Below are 14,267 nucleotides of genomic sequence, written 5' to 3'. Positions count from 1 at the left end.
TGGGGTGATCTTAGTCCAGCTGTGGTGGGGTGAGAAGCCCCTGCCCCCCCCACACATGCCAGACAGACCCCAGCTGGGGGTCTGGTGCTAAGCCAGGGGTGCTTCCCTGCCACTGCAAATACCATGTGTATAACAGTGTACATACAGAGAACTACATTAGGACTATGTGCATAATGCTCCATGCTAATTCTGGTAGGACAGTGGGATATTTTTAAAAAGGTATCTACAGCACTATATAAAGTGGAAAAAATACTGTATTAGGAAAAGTTAAACCTCTTTAAGAACCAAATATATGATGAAAATAGTCCAAAGAAAGGATAAGAAGACGGTAATTTATGAAGACTTAGATTATATAAACATTTGCTATAGGAATTTGCATGGCCCAAATTGAATGGTGCTGTATGTATGTATTGCTATAGTTGAGTTGTTATGTATAGTAATCTTATTCCTTTGGGTGATGCATGGATAGAATGAAAACCCATCTCATTTCCTTTCTTATTTTTAATTAAGGATCCTTAATTACCCAGACTTTCCAAGTAATAACATAGCAACTAGTATCTTCTAATTAAAGAAAATTTAAAATATACATAAGCAGCATGATGAATGCACATCTCTAATTCTTTAAGCCTTTTTAATAAAGTCAGCAAATTCCAGAGATGATACAGATAGAACAAAGAGAACTCCTTATAAAATATCATAATGAAATTTAAGGTAATGGAAGTACTTTGAGTCCCCTTTTTTAACGTATTCCAAAGTAGCTGAATGAAAAAGGGGACATGGAAGACGTTAAGAAAGAAAGTGTACACCATTCATTTAATTATTAAAAAAAAGTTACACCAAGTCAGTTAGGATACAAAATAAGGGTATTCTAATAGGCTTGGAAGATAAAACCTTCAACACAACACTTTACACTATGTGAAAAGGACTGAGCAGAAGGAGTGAGATAACCTGTATGCTTCAGAGTTCCTGGAAAGAGTAAATGACCATTTCCAGGACACTGAAATATGCAAATTGTTTCCTCAGATAGGGCTCCCTATATTTTTCACTTTTTTTCTGAATGTTATTGTTGCTTAGTAATGTTGGGGATTTAATTGATTAGACTCAGAGCTAATGATGAAAGTCAGCGCTTGGGGTAATGGGTCTGTCAGTATTTTCATTATAAAACCGATTTATGAGGTGTTTATTGGTTAATTTAAATTCACATGGGACTGGAAAAAAGGTACAGATTTACAGGCCACTAGTCTACAGCGTGGACAGAGCTTTTTTAATACTTTTGTATTTCTAAAGCACTGTAAATTATTCACCTACAATACTTTTGTGGTTGCAATATTACAACTATGTAGATAACATTAAAAAATAATTCCAACAGAACATAGTATGACAATGGGGGAGAGAAAGAAAGAGAGAATAAGGATGTTATGCGATATATAGACAGGGAAAAGCTAAAGTAAGGCCAGGCCACACTTTATATGGGGAGTTGTTGCAAATAGTATTAATTAGCCTGAACTTGAGCTCATGAAATAAAGGCTCCAGAATAGTAATGATAATAATCAATCCTTCACATACCAGCCACAACAGTTTGTTTAAGGAATGTAGTCAGATTGCTACCTTTCTGATCTTTAAAGATGCATCTATAGTAGGTGCAATAAACTTTTACAGGGCCAAATTGGTTTCTCAACTACTCACTGCTCTGAAATTTAGGGCTCCTACAAATGGAAAAAAAGAATATGCATCTCTTATTTCCATGGATTTTAAAATCCTGTAGTACCTTCTGAACCTTAAATTTTAGAAGATTCTTAGGAAGGTCCTACCTTGCAATTCCTTCTTTCCAATCAGAGGGACCGTTAGGTGCTCTAGCAGTATTAAAGCAGGCAGGAGAATCTAGAGCTCTTTATGGAGGTGAAAGAAACCAGCTCCATGAGGTTAATATGTGAAAGATCATCTTAATAGCAGCTCAGTGGGCTAGCCTTGTTAAGGCACACCAGTTTCCATAGCAAGCAGCAAGGCATGATGTGGCTCATGTCTGGCTACCTTTGACTTCTGCAGCCTGATTGATTAGGTACGCATTTACCACTGGGTCAACTAGGGGCAGCTTTCAGCATAAATCCAGAATAAGGTTAAAGCTGCTATGGCTGGATCTGTATCAAAACATTTTTACTACATTTCTACAATACTCCTTCGCCCAGGTAGGGGCTTCTTTTGAAGCTTGATTAGAATTTCAAAACCATTATAACTTTATCCTTAATCTGCAAACTTTATGAGGTGAGCATGTTATTGCACTCAATGCTTAAGTTGTCTGTTGTACTTGACATTCAGTCTTTGCCATGAGGGATAAATCTTGACTTCATTTCTTACTTGTGATTAGTTTTATGTGAAGACTTCATTAGCTGAATCAAAACCAGCCTTCAGCATGAACATCACTTTGTGGGAGAGGGGGAAAGAAATATTGATATTTATAGAGATTTTTTTCCTATTAAAGCACAAAACTTTATGATAGAAAGTCATACCTCACTCTTTATTTTCTGTGGGTGGGAACTTTCTAAATTGTGTAGCCAGCCACTGTTTCTGGTAATCATTTCTTTGTGAATTTTTCTGGAAAACTGTAGCAAGCCTTTTCACTTGTATTTTGACAACTTGTGGATCTGTCAAAAACTAAGAGCTGATTTCCTGGATAGTAACTGCTCTTTGATTTTTTTTTTAAATTGTTTTATTTTTTTGTTTTACTTATTACACAAGATGGAGGCAGGGGTTTTCACAGGAGTTTCCTTAGTTAGACAAACAGGGAAGATGTATAGAATTTGTTTTATCTTTGTAACAAATATTAGATTCCCCTTTTTTAGGGGTTGGTGGCGTTTTTGGACAGAGTGCCAAAAACACCCCCAAACTCTGCTTGTAAGATGTTGGCATGCCAGGGGCAGATGGTAGGGGAGCCACAAGGGACCTGATTCTTGTTGTGGCAGTGTAGCCCTGGCCCCTTTCCTGCCGTCCACACCAAGGTGTGCATGCCAAGCAAAATGACTTTGCATGCCACACTCTGGCACACCCCAATCTACATCTATATTAAAAGTTAAAAAACCACGGAGCAATATTAATTTTTTTAATGCTTTTTATAACTATTTCCAGAAAAAGCAGGGAAAGGTAATTAATCAACATTATAATAATGCACTGTTAAATTTACCCAGTACGTTTTTTTCCTATATGCATGTTTAGTTCTGTTCCAGTAGATGGCACTAATTACATAAACAATTCACTAAGTTAATAAAATGAAAAAAAAAGTGAACAAATGTACTGTTTGTCCAAGCTTTGGTGTATGTCACATTGTAACAAATTAGACATGACAGAACATTATTTTACTATATTTTTTCCTATTTCCCAGCATAATTCACCATCACAAGGACAAAAATAGTCAAAAGGCACAGTAATGTATATACCTATTTAACTCTGAAAAAGAGAATAATCAATATTCTGATCACTGGTTTAACAATTTCAGCTGCCACATTTTATCTGGAACTGAAGGTTTTGGTAGTTAGCTCCGTCAGACACTTTTCAGTAGTATTGCAGTCTTATATCCCATAACTAAAAATACATTCTAACCCTAGCAGTCAGCAGATCTGAGGGGAAAAAAACTATTTCAGTTATTGCTAGGAGTCAGAAGATCCTCTTTTATCGAGAAGATTTTAAAGGTTTTAACTACTTTTTCTAAACGTTATTGTATATTCATTTTTTAAAGTAACCTGTGATTTATTTGTTTGTTTTCTTTGTTTTTCAGCAATTTTCTAAAGAGTTGCGGCAGTGGCAAATAAATGTGGATGTAGCAAATGACATGGCACTTAAGTTGCTCCGTGATTATTCAACAGATGACACCAGAAAAGTACAACTGGTAACAGATAACATTAATACCACTTGGGATACCATTAATAAAAGGTATGATAACATTTCTAGTGCTATAACTTTTATTATTCTTTACTGAACTGCCTTGTTGGACTTGGCTTATATTTATGTTAAGATATAGGTGGTGAAACTGATGCTTCTCTCTACAATACTGCGATATGGGGAATCCCTATTTGAAATGAAGTGTTATCTCTTGCCAGTTTTAACCTGCTATTACTCATTAACCACATTGCTAAACAATGTTAATTAATACCAGAATTTTAATAATCAGGTAGCAGAGGCAATGGCAGTGTCCAGCTTGGTGACAGTTGCTGTGTTGGTAGGGATGGCAATAGTAGCAGCTGTTGTTTTTGTACACTCCTATTCATGCTACTAATTTAACTTATTGTGTGTCCCAGAAACTTTGAGAGGTACTTAAGCAGTTTAGTTTCTAAGTATTATCTCTGTATCTTAATTTCCATACTATTGTCATCAGTGCCATAAATTGAACATGAAAATTACAGACTCATCCTACAGATACATTGTTCACAGTGGAAACATTATACTATATCTATGAGAAAAATCTACATAGCCAGGGACTTTTCAGATTAGATTCTTGATGAAAGCATTCTCGATTAAATTTTGTAGTTCAGTGCTTGGTTTAGATAGCAATTCATTACCCAAAGCTATTTTTATAGTCTGTCAGCAAACTGTGAATCATCCCATGTAAAATCTGTACAGAAGAATTTGTAGAGTAAAAATGACTTGACTTAAAGCAATAAAATAGCTTTATATTGTTGTACATTAAATGAGATACATAAAAAATTAAGTTGAAGTTACTTTAATCTCTTTGGTAGCTTGAATTAAGTTTTATAGCTCACAATCAAACCCAGAACTGAATGAGTTTTTTAAAATGTTTTTAATTAAAGTTTATGAACAAGGTCAGAAAAGGCAACTTAGTTAAATATGCAACAAATTCAGGAAATGTGTTTGCATAGTGAAAGTTACAAAACAACCTGTAAATACGGACATGCCTTGTGCTTGAGCATAGACTATGGTGATGTAAAGCAACAGGTAGTACAGAATGATGCTTATTATTATCAAACAGAGTTTTGTGTTAGGAGTACATTAATCCTGGTGGTCTGAGCACTGCATGGACTGGTTGATGATTTCTGAATTATTTCCAAGTGTTGCTTTTAGCTTATAACATCCTAAATAACTTTATATTTGAGACTTCTACTTTCCCAATATAGGATACCCAAGGTTAACTCAGAGAAGCATGTTATTAGAAAACTATCTATCTATTCACGCTTGTGAATTTGTATATGCTATCACTACACACACACTCTCTCCCTCTCTCTCTCTCTCTCTCTCTCTCTCTCTCTCTCTCTCTCTCTCTCTCTCTCTCTCTCTATATATATATATATAGCAAATTTGTATGTATATGTTACTCTTTGTGTGTGTGTGTGTGTGTGTGTGTATCAGTGTATATCCATAAAAATTCACAAGTGTGGGGACAGTGGTAGAATTGTCATTGCTCCACAATGTGGAGGTCAGCAGAATACTAAGAAGTTTCACATCATAAGCTCTTCAAAATAGAGACCAACATGTGTAAGTTCCTGTACAGCTATGTGCAGCTTAAAGCTCAGACTCTAGGTAAGTTCTTACATTAAAACATCCTCCTTTGTTAAGAGAAAAGTCCTTAAGTTACATAGCTGACACCTGCTAAAGTGTCAGAGGATAGAACTAAGGCAACTTTAAATCTCATATTTCCTAGTTTGTGAGTGATTGACTTTGCAAGCTAAATACCTTCCATTTAAGTTGATATCTTGTATGAAATTTCCTGTTGCCTTAAAAAAAAGAAAAGACAAATTATTGTTTGTACAACTGCAGTGCTATTGTAATGGTATATTAAGCTTCAAGATACCAGAATCAGTTTGGGCATATGCTCAAAATGTACTCTTGTGGGCTGTGCTGCTGGTTAGGTTCCTGTGGTTCCAGCTGGTTAGTTTGTCAGGCATAGCTCCCTTTCATTTGAACTAATATGTAAGCATCCGTCTGTGCGGCTGCCTGGCTGGCTATCTTTCTCTCTCTTTCAGTAGTCTGCTGGAGTCTACAGACTCAAAAAAGGGTAGTATTTTTAGTCTGTGGGCCAGAATGACTCAGCTTGGGTCAGAACGAGCAGCGAAATACCAAGACCCACAGCAGCACAGGGAAACCTACAGTCTTCAGGCCAGATCAAATAGCTCCGTGAGCTGGATATGGCCCGTGGACCATAGGTTGCTGACCCCTGCTCTAGAATTAGGGTTACTGACAAAGCAGTATGGACTGTATCTACTGTTACATTAGTTTGTGCGTGCTCTAACTGATGTTTGTTTCATCAGTCTAAATAAATGTAGAATCTAGTTTAATTGAATCAGTGTAATTTTTTAATGTTGATAGAACCTTAGGTGACCTAAAAATAAGGGTGGCTTTTGCTCTGTCTATGATAAGATTATGGTATCTGTGCAGAGGATCTGCACATATTGTCTACAGATCCCAAGACTGCTTGGGCTTCCAGACTAAACATGGAAGAACTTAATTAATTATTTGGTCCTTATTCATCCTCAACTATCCCTTGAAAACAGGGCAAAAGAAGCATGGAGAATACTCTGGCCCTGGGGTCTCTCCACAGTGCTGCTGTGGCATGTCTTCTTTTGGTGGCAAGGAAGACTAGCTAAGGGAGGTGAAATCTCTGTCAGCAAGAGGCGAAAACCAGTGTACAAGTAGGAGTCCGGCTCTAAGATGGCTTTTATATATCTGCTGATTCCTCATGTGTATGCACAGAGTTTAAAGTATGAATTCATGAACTCATTCCATGTGGTAGCAAACCCTACCATACCTAAAAAAGCAGTTGATAAGAAATGCCGCTGAGAAGAACCTCATAGAGATTTCTTTCCTTTACCTCCCTCGTAATGAATTAAGGCTCTGCATTATTCAAATGCCAGCTTGCTGGAGTAAAAAAAAAAATAGTAAATTTTCATTAGAGTTTTCATTAGAGTTTTCATTCTAGTTCCTGTTTATACAAGTCAGACTTTACAACTCAGATTTCCAATTGTACAGAGCATAACAGGGGTCAAAATAGCTAATTAAGTAATGGCTGCAGGCAAGTGCAGAGTATGGTCTGTTGGGCAGACCAGCATATGGGATCCTAGGGACCCCCTTGCAGCTTGTTCTAAGAGACAGTACAGCAGGGTGGTGAGTCTGGGAGTGAGTCTAGGCTTGAGGGATCAAGCATGGGCTGAAGGGCAGTAAACCTGGGGACAGGGGTTAGTGGTGCCTGGGCCCTGTTATAAGGGGTTGGGGGTTAGGTGATTGGAAGGGGGAGCAGTCAGGGGGAACGTCATCCCAGTTTCCTGGCTAGAGAGGGAGTCTGGCCCAGGCTGTGATTGCAGAACAAGCTCAGGAGTAGAGTGAGTGTCAGGTGGAAAGAAGTTGCTATGTTTTCATGTTTGCCTGTAACTGAGCCACAAAGCTTGGGAGTGGCTAAGGGGCAGGAGGAGGCCCTTGAGGACACTTGGTGAAGGTGCTGTGGGTGAATCCTGTGCAGGTTCCTGCCAGACCTAGGAACTATGAGGAGGGCCCGAGAGCCCAGTGATAGAGGAACAAACACCTCCATGACGGAGAAAGGGTTCCAAAGCAGCCACCTGGCTATCTAAGGACAGTCTCCCAAATGTATCTTTGTGAACATTAAGGCATGACATGTGAGAAGGGGGAAGGTGTCAGGTGTTAGAGAATCCAGCAGGTCAAAGCAGGTCACCAGGGATGTCATACTGCCTGAGACACCCCCCCCCCCAGTGCTTCTTGTAAGAGCAAAATAAGTGCATCTTTCTTTAAGTGTAGGCCATCATTTACTTTTGGGAGACAGGTGAATTATATATTTTCTCTCCATAACTGGCGCCTTGATAAGCCAAATCTCTACCCAAATACATGTGATTTTTGAGAGAACTGCACATGTTCAAAAGATCAAAACAGTTTTGGGGAAACTCTTTTATGCCTAAGTACTGTTCAAATGACTTAATGAGGGAGTACTGGCTAAGAAATATGAGCCTTGATTTGTCGGATTGTACTTTAAAGATACCCAAGTCAACCGTTATATATTGAAAGTAGCTTAAAACTGCTGAATTAAACTCTAACAGAAACTGTACCCACTACAATTTTTTTTTTGTTCTCTTTTGCATCTTCATTTTAGGGCAAGGGTGTTGAACATACAGCCCTGAGACCAGATCCAGAGCATGGGTTTCTGGAATGACTCAATGAGCAAGCCCCAGCCCTTTCTGGTCTGGACCTGTGCTGCAGGCAGCACAAGGGGTTGGTCCAGGGTTGCCACGTGAAGCCTGCATCAAGCCTCCCTGTGTTATGTGCACAATGAGCCCCAGGGTTAGTGCATGCTGCCCATGGCCTAGGGGTCAGCCACAGCTCTGCACACAGCGCAGGCTGTATGCAGCACCCCAGATTCCCTTGTATTGCCTGCAGCACTGGGCCCAGACTACATGTCATGGGTAGCATGTGCCCTGTGCCAGTGCTGGGGGCTAGTGCTTGCTGCTTGTGGTGCACAGGCTGGACCTGGCACCACAGCCACTCCTCAGGAAGTAGGTCCTAGTCTAGCCCACAGACCAGCTCAGGGACACTCATCCAGCCCTTGGGGCCAGATGAGTTTGACACCTTTATTTTAGGGGTTATTACTTTAGGGGTTATTGACCCCAAAAAGGAATTTTCACAGGGAGAAGAAAGACATGATTTAATTGCCTTAAGATCTTTTCTGTAAAATTAACGTTAATGCTAAAATTGCATGTCAGTATAAATCATGAGAGCCATTTTGTCCATGTAACATAGACTAATATTACAAGAAACAGGGAAGTACCAGTAAAATTGTTCTTTATCTGCTGGTGATAGTTGAGCCAAAGGAAGTATTTCAGTCATTAAGGCAACATCTGCCAGCTTGTGTTGTTTTGCTTAGCTGGATTTGCAACTGATTGCTGTGTGTTTACCCTTTGCCTTAGCATTTTGTTTTATAACATTGAACTATAACGAAAATGACACTCTAGCTACTGTTATAGCCAAGTTCGTTAGTGTGTGATGGGTGCATCCCTCTTGCCTCCTCATTCTTTTTTGGTAGTTGTAGCTGGAAAGGCACACTAGAGGCACATGTGCTGATTACCTGGGCAAGCACCAGGTTCACTTGTAAACATGTGTCCTCTTATTTTCAGAAGCATTAACTATTCCAGAAATAAGTGTATTATTTGCTAAGCAGAGGCAATTAAGGAGAAAGTGGTCTGTGTTGCCTGAATTAGCAAAAACAAATTAAGCAACCAAACTAAAATGTGCTCTAGAGAGAAAGGTGGAATGAAGGAAATAACCATCAAATCTATTTTGGATGTAAAAAGGCATATTATTATATGGAGGTATTTCTGCATTGTTTTCTTTTCTGTCAACCCCACAAAGAAATTAAATTATTTTTTTCGCCACTACTACATCTCTTGTTGTAGATAGACCCTACTAATTCTTCAAATAAAACTTAAGTGAATATTTCATTCTAAGCATATTTCATTTCCAATAATCCATTCAAATGTTTGCTTAACTTTAAATCCTGTTAACTTTAATCGAAAGTTAAGCTGATGACTCGAACAGCAACATGTTCTCAATCCTGGCATTAATACAAACAATACAATAGAAACACGATGGTCCTGTTCAATTAGGGTTCACTTCAACTAAATGTCATCATATACCTCCCAGAATCTCACACATCTATATTCCATGAAAGCAATAGTGAAGTAGGGCTGACTCTAAATGTTTTTCTAGCCTAGTGACATACTCTGAATCTGTAGAATTTAAAAAATAAAAAAGTAACTTTCCAGCTCTTATCCAGTAACTGATTAGAAACCAATTCAGAGCTTTGGCTTTTTGAGTCTACAGTTTTTGAGGACATCTGGAACAGTAGATTACTGTTCATGTTTTGTGGGTATTTATTTTTTAATTGTGATGTTTTAAGTGTTAGGCTTTCAAATAACTGAAGTGCACCAGTGTGCAACAGATTTGTTTGCATGTGTAAACCAGATAATTATGGGCCAAATAGCCAAGTATTCAAAGTGGAGAACATAGGTTTCAGACACACGTTCAAATGATCTGTATGAATTATCCTAGGTTTGTTTTCCTGGTAGGAAAACTTACCTGGAGACCCCTGAGCAGATGTTTGAATGCCAAGCTGCTGTACAGCCACGTGCACATGTCTAAGCCTAGTCTGCAGGCTTCCTACCTGGGGACATAACAGCATTGCACAGGGCAGCTCTGATTGGCTGACCCTGATTTTGGGTCAGCTCTGATTGGCTGACCCTGAGGCCACAGGCTGTTGCCCTGCAGCACAATGAAGGGGTTGTGAAGGAGTTCCCTGCTTGGCTGAAGCAGTAGAGTCCAACCCAATTGACATAGTCTCCCTGGACCTGTTGAGGAGACGGGGGAAGAATGGAAGCAAAGCATCCTGGGATGCTGGAGAACTGGGCTGCTGTTTCTTTCTGAAGGTATGTATACAGAAGTTTGCTCTTCCAGGAGAAACTCTCCCAGGAGCCATTTAACCCTGGTTATTCCTTGTTATTTTTTTCCTGGTACAGTCATTTTTGCTTTGGGACAAAAAATCCTGAATGTCCATACACTTGTGGTTTCTCCTGGGAGAACAGCAACTTTCCCAGGAGAAACTGTATGTCTGTACATGGCCATATGAGAAAAAACCTACAGTTGTTTTTTTTTTCTACCCAGAGATGCTGAAGATGAAGGTAAACTTAGTTATATTAAACTTTGCTCTACCTTTGATCTGTCTGAAATCTGTCATTTTTATCAGTGGGTGGCTTGCTTTCTGTCAAGAATACATGTGGCCATAGTTTTGTAAACGTGGCTGATGAACTATAATTAAAACCATGAAATTTAATTCTCCCCCAAAAATCAGTTTGACAGCCTCTGCTCTCAAGAACTATATGTGGCATATGTTGGTCTGTGTATTGCTTCTTCCTGAAGAAGATGTTTGTGAATCTCATCTTCCTGAGGAACATTGGTCTTTGAGGTGATCTGAAGATGCTCAACAGGTTGTTTTGCTTTTAGATCAGGACCTATTTGCCCTTATAATACATGAGAAATATCCCAACACAGTAAGCAGTAGCTGATCTATCTATACTGTAAACATTCAGTAAAGTTTTTTGTCTTTCATCTTTCACTATACATATGGTGTTCATGAAAAACAGTCATTGATTATTAGGGTCACAAAAATACTAATTTAGCCAAAGAACAAAATAGTGTAGGCTGAAGTTGTTCCATCTTCCTCATATTGTCCAGCCAATGTGCATAAAAACTGACCTAAGGGAAATTGGAAAAGATAACGGGTTGGCTATTTAATGTGGTAAAAATTGATCATCCATTGTCAACCTCAAAGAGAAGGAAAAGGTTTGCTGTGTGTAGCTATTCATTGGAAATTGGATGGAGGCCACCAAGATCTTTTCAACAAGCTTTTCTGTGCTTGTCATTTTTTCAACAAAAACAAGCACTACTTCAGTCCATAAAGCTTCTAAAATCATCTTAGAATATTTTTTCCTTTCTTGTCTATAGAAGACATTTGTATAAATATTAAAATGTCATTGAACTCCTTGTTCGTAAAAAGAAAAGCTACCTTTGGCATCTCCCTTAGTTTTTCCAAGTAAGCCCAGACCCTTATTTTCTTTTTTGCCTTTGGCATGGAAAACATATATCCTCACAACTAAAACTGATATAGTTCAGTGAGTGGTATAGTTCAGAAGCTACAGGAGTTCTAGCCTAGATGGCTCTCCCCCATAGCTGCTAGCTTTCCATGTACCAGCATGTCTTGTCCTTATATAAGTAGAGTTAGACAACAAAATTAAAAATAGTGATGGCCATGAGAGCGAACTCACTGTTGCTACCATGGTGTAGAGTTGTATCAGTGCTAGCACTAGTAAAGAATCTTTGAAAATGAAGTTAGATATGCACAGTTCTTTTTACTCTTTGTGAATACTGTATCGTTTTAGAGTAAGCACAGCATTGTTTTAATCACCACCTTCATATTAGGGAAGTAATACATTTTTCATGACAGATTTGCCAAGTTCAGTTAAATTGGTAGATAGTGTAAGCTGCCTTGTTCAACAAGTATATCTTGCCAAGTTAACATTATCTGGAATGATCCAACATGGAAATGTAATTACAATTACAATTGCCGTAAGGCCTTGTGTTTCGAGCATAGGTATATTTACAGCTTCCTAGAGATGCATTTTGAGATGAATGAAAAAAGCCACAATGTAAAGTCTTTTCTTTCCTGTTCAGTTTATGTTGATACTCAATGGTAAACTGGTCTCTCCTATAAAAGAGGACCTGAACTGAATTCAGTGGAATACTACCATTCTTTACAAGTTGAGTGTAATAATCCTAAACTGTTCAGTATTTATATTGGTTCTCTTTCTAGTATTATTTTCACTTTGTTTCAGTAGGATATGGAAACATGTAGATATACTAAAAAATGTTAGTTTCCATGTGAGAGCTAAATTCAAGCAAGATTAAATTCTTCTCCCAACATAAATGTTGAAAGAGGGATCCAGCATGAAAAGCCAATATCTTTCATGTCAAGTTGATCATAGATTAACAGTGCTTCCTATTATGTGGATGGCAATGTCTAAAAAGGTTATGTGCCCAGAATGGTCAGAAATTGGAATGATTCACCATTTTGTTGAAAGGAGTGATAGTTTTAGAATGTTTCTAAAGCTTTTAAAACATGGAGGACAGAACTGATATTTTGTAATCATTCCTTTGACTTCCAATACAGAGTACAGAAGTTATTATACAAAGAGAGAAAAATCAAATTTCCCATTAAATTATTTTCTTTTCTGCTATTACAGTTTGTATTTGATTTTTTTAATTTTTCTCAGTTTTTTAACTTTGTACTTCAGTGAAAGAAAATTATGCAATGTTGCCCTTATTTATTGTATGCTAAACAATTGTTAATGGCTTTCCTGTTTAATAACATAGAGTGACTGCCTGATGTCCAATGTAATCCATTGTAGGTATATTCATGACATAACACATTACAGGCATCTGAGCTGCTTCAATGGAACATCACAGTCATTAGATGAATAGAACTGTTTAAGAAGCAGAGTTTCATACACTAGCCTCCTAAAACATAACAATCACCCTTTTAACAAACTATTTTTAGAGCAATGCTGTGTTTTTAAAATCTCAGTGTTTGGCCTACAAATGTGGGATAGGAATAAAGGAAAGGCTTCAAAATGAGAAGTAAAAAAGAATATTTTTTCAACCCTTCCAAAATTATACTCAGTTTTTATGTTTATTTCTAGGGTGATATTTTCAAAAGTGCTTATAACTGGAATTTTATTCTTCACTTCAGTGGCTATGGAGGCAAACCAAAATTCCCATATAGTTTGAGGGGAATCTCTCTTTATGTGGATCTCTCTCAACTAGAAACTGAATTTGGATCAAAACTTACTTATGTGGTTAACTACAAGTAGTAAGATGACACTGAATTTTCTAATACTGGGACAGAAAAAGATAAGGACAGAAGTTCCATCTCATAGTACTAATCCCCCAAGCTCTAAAATGGTCTAAAAATGTAGGAAAAATGAGAAAATGTCTATGACCTGTCACAAAATGACAATATGGCAACAGGTCACCCTTTCCTGTTACTGATTACTGAGAAAACAAGGAATTGGGGACTGTGATTTCAAGGGATTCTTCTGGGAGGCTGGAAGAGGGAGGCTGGGGATTAGATACTGAGAGAGGCTGGGGTAGTGTGACCTCTGGGCAGGGCTGGAGGAAGGAGCTCACTGCTGGGAGCTCTATAAAGCCCTGTGAGGGAGTTGGACTGCCTGCAGTCATGGAGGAGCTCTATGTACATGAAACTGGAAAGCAGTTCCAGAGACTGGAAGGAGCTGTGAGCAGGGCCAAGGGGCCCAAGCTGGGAGCAGCCAGCAGACCTGGTGATGGGGGGCGGGGGGAAGGGATCCAGGAGAAAGGCCCCCTTCACATTTGTGTTTGGCTTTGTATTACTGTTGAAGCTACAAGGCATGGGAGTGGTTGAAGGGGAGGAAAGGAGGCCCCTGAAGATGCCCTATAAAGGGGCCTAGGCTATTACTTCAGTGGTGGCTGACAGAGGCCCAGAAAGCAGAGACCACACGGGCTGGCAGAGCCTAGAGAGTCAATGCACAGGGTCAAAGGCCCTGAGAAACTGGGCATAACAGAGCACCCAGGACCACACTCTGGTTCCCTGAAGGCCACCTCCCACACTGTAATAATAATGCCAAAGTCATGGCAGGGGAGGATGGGGGGGCCCAGGACACCAGAGGGGAGGGGAC

At 38.8% G+C, this 14,267-nt stretch overlaps 1 protein-coding gene across 7 annotated transcripts in view; it reads left to right on the top strand.

Annotated features, from left to right (window-relative positions):
* Nucleotides 1-14,267, top strand: part of DMD (dystrophin) — a 1,961,037-nt gene that overhangs the window by 1,512,979 nt on the left and 433,791 nt on the right. For all 7 annotated transcript variants that reach the window (XM_025200207.1, XM_014518487.2, XM_025200208.1 and 4 more), the window contains one exon: nt 3,770-3,924. In XM_025200207.1, coding sequence (XP_025055992.1) covers nt 3,770-3,924 — 155 coding nt within the window. The remainder of the gene's footprint in view (nt 1-3,769; nt 3,925-14,267) is intronic.

This window comes from Alligator sinensis, unplaced genomic scaffold (genome assembly GCF_000455745.1).
Source record: "Alligator sinensis unplaced genomic scaffold, ASM45574v1 scaffold746_1, whole genome shotgun sequence".
Taxonomy (NCBI): Eukaryota; Metazoa; Chordata; order Crocodylia; family Alligatoridae; genus Alligator; species Alligator sinensis.
Note: the sequence above shows the minus strand (reverse complement) of the source record. Positions and strands in the feature narration are given on the sequence as shown.